General features: G+C 42.0%; 1 protein-coding gene across 1 annotated transcript; it reads right to left on the reverse strand.

Moving 5' to 3' along the window:
* Positions 1-2,950: 2,950 nt before the first annotated feature.
* Positions 2,951-3,502, reverse strand: LOC114175203 (uncharacterized mitochondrial protein AtMg00860-like). The gene has a single exon (XM_028059966.1). The coding sequence runs from the start codon at positions 3,500-3,502 to the stop codon at positions 2,951-2,953; it is 552 nt and encodes a 183-aa protein (XP_027915767.1).
* Between the last annotated feature and the right edge of the window lie 2,498 nt (positions 3,503-6,000).

The following is a 6,000-nucleotide window of genomic DNA, read 5'->3' on the forward strand; positions in this document are numbered from 1 at the left end:
ACGAACAATATCATAGCATAACTCAATCAAACAGCCGAATCAAAGACGAACAGAAACATCAACATATTACAAAAATTCACCAAAACAACAAAACAGTATCAGACCTCATGCTCCGCCTGGCGGATTTTAGCCCATTGCCAGGCAACTCGTGCCAAAACCCAGAATTTGGGTGAAATATTATGCCGCCTGGCGGGCATGCATGCCCGCCAGGCGGTTTCTGGGCAGAACCCCATAATTTGTAGAAACAACGCAATTAGACGATAATTCATTCAATTATGATCATCCCAAAGCATAATACAGTGATTACAATTAAAAACACACATAAACAACTCCCCTTACCTGGATTTCTTGCTCCAAATTCGAAATTGATGTGTTCCTAACCCAAAATCACCCTTGTCCTTTGCTTGCACTCTAACAATGATTTGCACTCCAATTCTTTGCTCCCCACGGTACTAATTTCTTCTGGAAAAACTCTACCAACCCTCACACGCACATTCCAGCCCTCTTTTCTCTAATTCCTTTCTCTCTCAAAATTAACTCTCTCTTAATTACCCCTTAAGTCATTAAAACGAATTTTACTTTAAAATGGAGATTAAGGTTGATTAATGGTAAATAACCCAGTGTTTTCCAGCCCTTAAGTTACCTCTCTATTGGCCGCTAGGGTTTTTAAACCCTTTCATATTCATGCCAAAAGGAAAATTTGGCAAAAACAGAGTTAATTAGTTCTCAACAAGGTTTGAACCCACAACCCATCAATTACCAACTCAATGCACCACCAAATTAATCAATTTATATTTATGATAATTCGTACAATTTTAGGATTCTATTATCACGCCAAGCATTCAAGTATATCATCAAAATAATACATAAATTAAAATAACATACAATTGGCATACAAAGGACTTGAACCCAAGTTCTCTCACACAATTAAGTACTCTGAACCACTTGAGCTAGTACTTTTCCACATCATAGCTCTCTGCATTAAATGCCTTAAAAACTTCTATTACCTGCATTTATTAAACAATTATTTAACTACTATTTAATTTTCTCGGGTTTTACATTCCCCCCACCTTTAAAGATTTTCGTCCTCGAAAATAGGACTTAATAGGAAATAAGTGCGGATAGGGTTGCCTCATGAGATCCTCCATCTCCCAGGTCATCTCCTGAGTAGCCTCATCCCATAGCACTTTCACAGTCCTGATCTCCTTCCCTCGCAGCTTCTTCACTTACGAGTTTAGAATCCGCATCGGTCTGGTGTTCACCGTCAAGTCTTCCCGGATCTGGATATCGTCTGATCCCAGTACATGAGATGGATCTGCTATGTATTTCCTCAATTGAGAAACGTGAAATACATTATGCAGATTCGCCAAGTGCAGTGGCATGGCGATCTCATAAGCTGCAGCGCCAATTCTCCTCAAAATTTGATAAGGCTCAACAAACCTCGGAGTTAACTTCCTTGATTTGATGGCCCTTCCAATACCTGCCATCGGTGTCACTCTAAGGAATACATGATCCCCAGCTTCAAACTCTAATGGTCGCCTCCTCTTATCTGTGTATGACTTTTGTCTGCTCTGAGTAGCTCTCATTCTCTCCTGAATTATCTTGACTTTCTCAGAAGTCTGCTGCAGAAATTCTGGACCCAATACCAGGGATTCACCATCCTAGTTCCAACATAGTGGTGTCCTACATCATCGCCCATACAAGGTCTCATATGGTGCCATGCCTATACTGGAGTGGTAGTTGTTATTGTACATGAACTCCACCAATGGAAGCATCTCACTCCAGCCTCCTATATCATCCAACACACAAGCTTGTAATAAATCCTCCAAAGACTGGATCATTCGCTCTGATTGCCCATCAGTCTATGGATGATATGCGGAACTCATCCTCAACTGGGTCCCTAACGCTGCCTGTAGAGACTGCAAAAAACGAGACGTGAATCTCGGGTCTCTGTTCGATACTATGCTAGCTGGCACACCATGCAACCTGACCACTTCTCACACATACAACTCGACCAATTTATCCAATGACCACTTCTGATTAATGGCGAGAAAATGGGTACACTTTCTCAACCTGCCCACTATTACCCAGATTGAGTCATGCGCTTTAACAGACCTCGACAAATGAGTCACGAAGTCCATGACAATACTATCCCATTTCCATTGAGGGATGTCCAACGACTCTAGGGTACCCCCTGGTTGCTGATGTTCAATCTTGGCCTTCTGACATACCAAGCACAATGCTATGAAGTCAGCAATATCGGTTTTCATCCCATTCCACCAAAAGGACTGTTTTAGATCCTGATACATCTTAGTCATACTTGGGTGTATGCTAAGACGACTTTTATGTCTTTCTTCCATGATCTGTTTTCTCAATCTCCAATTCCTAGGTACACATACTTTGTCGTGGAATCGCAGGATACCATTTGATCCCATCCTGTAATCTTTTCCTTTCTCAGTCCCTATCTCGCGCACAAACTGTTGTAGCTCAGCATCATTCTTTTGCCGATCCCGGTCAGTGTCAGAACACTACATTTGATGGAATCCTCACCCAACTGTATACCCAGGTTCATATCCCTGAGCTTCTCAATCAATTCCAGCTATTTCACCATCATACCCGAGATATGCATCCTTTTCTGACTCAAGGCGTCTGCAACAACATTTGCTTTACCAGGATGGTAAAGCAACTCAAAATCATAGTCCTTGAGATACTCCATCCAGCACCGCTGTCTCATATTCAACTCCTTCTGATTAAACATGTATTTCAGGCTTTTGTGATCACTGAAAACCTGGAACTGGGAGCCATACAAGTAGTGTCTCCATGTCTTGAGAGCAAACACTAAAACGGCCAACTCTAAGTCATGGGTAGGGTAGTTTTTCTCGTGCACCTTTAACTGTCTAAAAGCATAGGCTACTGGCCTCTTCTCCTGCATCAGTACATAGCCCAAACCCTAGTAGGATGCATTGCAGTATATCTCAAACTTCTTACTGGTATCTAGAATAACAAGTATTGGAGTTGTGGTCAACCTCCTCTTCATCTCTCCGAAGCACTCTTCGCATTTATCAGTCCAGGAGAAGGGTTGATCTTTTCTAGTGAGCTGAGTTAATGGACTCACCATTTTAGAGAACCCCTCTAAATACCTTCTATAGTACCCTGCTAGCCCCAAAAAGCTTCTGACTTCTGTTACTGTCTGAGGTCTCTCCCACTTCAGAACTGTCTCAATCTTACTCGGGTCTACTGCAATACCCTGGGAAGAGATAACATGCCCCAGAAATTGTACCTCTCCTAACCAGAATTCACATTTGGACAGTTTATCGTAGAGCTGATGTTCTCTAAGCACTTCTAGTACAACCCTCAAATGACCTGCATGCTCCTCCTTATTCTGAGAGTATATGAGAATATCATCTATAAACACCACCATAAACTTGTCCAAATAAGGGCAGAAAATTTGGTTCATATAATCCATGAAGACAGCTGAAGCATTGGTCACTCCAAATGGCATCACAACATATTCATAATGCTCATATCTCGATCGGAAGGGTGTCTTCTGAACGTCCTCTAGCTTGACTAAGATCTGATGATAGCCAGACCTTAAGTCGATCTTAGAGAACACACCTGCCCCCTCTCAGTTGATCGAGCAAATCATCAATCCTCGGTAGTGGGCACTTGTTCTTTATCGTCAATTTATTCAACAGCCGATAATCAACGCACAATCGAGAACTCCCATCCTTCTTCTTTACTAATAACACCAGAGCTCCCCACGGTGATGCACTAGGTCGGATGAATTTCTTCTCTAGCAAATCCTCGATCTTCTTTTTCAACTCTGCTAGTTCTGTTGGTGCCATTATGTACGTTGCTGCCGACACTGGACCCGCTCCAGGGATTAGATCAATTGAGAAATCTATGTTCTTGCAGGGTGGCAACTCGGGTATCTCGTATGGAAATACGTCGGCATGTTCATCTACCACTGGTATTCTACTAATCTGCTCTTTAATGCTTATCTTCTTCTCTTGGGCCATTATCACAAAGCAAGTAGATCCTTGCTTCATCTCTTTTACTGCCTCTTGTGATTTCACCAACTCTTTTCCCTCAGTTTCTGGAAATACAATTATGCGCCGTCCACAATCAATCACCACATGGTTGATAGATAGCCAGTCCATTTCCAATATAACCTCCAATCCCTCCAAAGGCAACCAAACGAGATTCACCTAGAAGCGTCTGCCCTCTACCTCCATCAAGCATCCAACACAAGCTGAATTTGTTGAAACCGGTCCAGATGCTGGTGTCGAGACTATCAACTCACATCCTAGGTCACGAGTAGATAACCCCAGTTTCTCCACACAATCATGGGATATGAAGGAGTGTGAAGCTCCTGAGTCAAAAAGCACTAACACACTATTACCAAACAATAAACAATAATCTAGGATGAGATTACCTGACCGGGTAGCCTTAGTGTTGGTCATGGCGAAAACCCGGCCTGCTGCTCTCGGCCTATCCGAAGACGGTGGCTGTGATCGAGATCCGGGTCACACTCTACCGCCAGGCGCACTCGTGACAGTGTCCCTCCCAAGGTACGCTTATCGCCTAGCGCGCACACCCGTGTGACCAGGCGCCAAGTCAGTAGCAGAACTTTACTGGTTTTTAGCACCTCAATTAGTCTGATTCGAAGTATAACCCAATTCCAAACGCCCATATAAGGACTCCGCTATCAAATCCACATTATGGTTAATCTACAACTATCATATGTATCAAGTACCTATACTTTATAATGGTCAATCCAGCCATTCAAGTTTTCTCAATTAACAAGAGCATCATCAAAGTATAGCAACTCCATCCATACCCATGACAACAGCTAACATTTCAATACCTTTAATCACACCCCAAAATGTACTACATTGTAAGAACCAGAACTTTCATTTCAATAGTCTTAAGATATCTTACCTATCATTCTTCGTGGATAACCATGCGTAACAACATCTTTCCTCCTCTTAGTGTAAGCTCCCTTCTATAGATAGACATTGCTAACTTATTACTACATACCAACCCCAACAAAATTGTCCATCTTTATTTTATGCTTAATGGTTCGTCCACTTTCATAATAACCAACACTTATTTATTTTCCAATCCCCATATCACTGCCTCACCAAAGAACTCGTGATTCACACTCTATACCTGCAGAATTCTTGTTTAACTCATAACCAATTTCTAATGTCTCACCTCTATTTCTTACCTCAACCAATTATTATTAATCAATCATTCCAAAATCCCTATTTTAATCGTCTTTTCATGCCCAATTCCATCACTACTCATTCACAGATAATTTCTTCCCAAAACAGACACACAAATCTACCAAACGGCCCTGTTACGCTGCTACCGCCTGACGACCAATAAGATGCCGCCAGGCGGCATACCAGATTATGGGTATAGACCCAAATTTTTTGCACCTGCGTTCCCTTTCCTGATTCCATGGTTCTGCTGTCTCGAGCACTACAATCCAACATTTTACAATGCAATATTTCTACAGTCCAACACTTCCAATCATACTCAAGGATCATTAATTCGACTTGGTAGAGGGATTACCTATTCTTAACATGGAGCTCTCATGTCCCCATCTCCATTGTTAATAATAGTCAGACCATACGAACAATATCATAGCATAACCCAATCAAACAGCCGAACCAAAGACGAACAGAAACATCAACATATTACAAAAATTGACCAAAACAACAAAACAGTGTCAGACTTCGTGCTCCGCCTAGCGGATTTTAGCCCATTGCTAGGCAACTCGTGCCAAAACCCAGAATTTGGGTGAAATGTTGTTGTGCCGCTTGGCAGCATATGCATTCTCGCCAGGCGGTTTCTGGGCAGAACCCCATAATTTGCAGAAACAACGCAATTAGACGAGAGTTCATGCAATTATGATCATCCCAAAGCATAATACAATGATTACAATTAAAAACACACATAAATAACTCCCCTTACCTGGATTCCTTGCTCCAA

The sequence above is a fragment of the Vigna unguiculata genome, chromosome 3 (genome assembly GCF_004118075.2).
Source record: "Vigna unguiculata cultivar IT97K-499-35 chromosome 3, ASM411807v1, whole genome shotgun sequence".
In the NCBI taxonomy this organism is placed as follows: domain Eukaryota; kingdom Viridiplantae; phylum Streptophyta; class Magnoliopsida; order Fabales; family Fabaceae; genus Vigna; species Vigna unguiculata.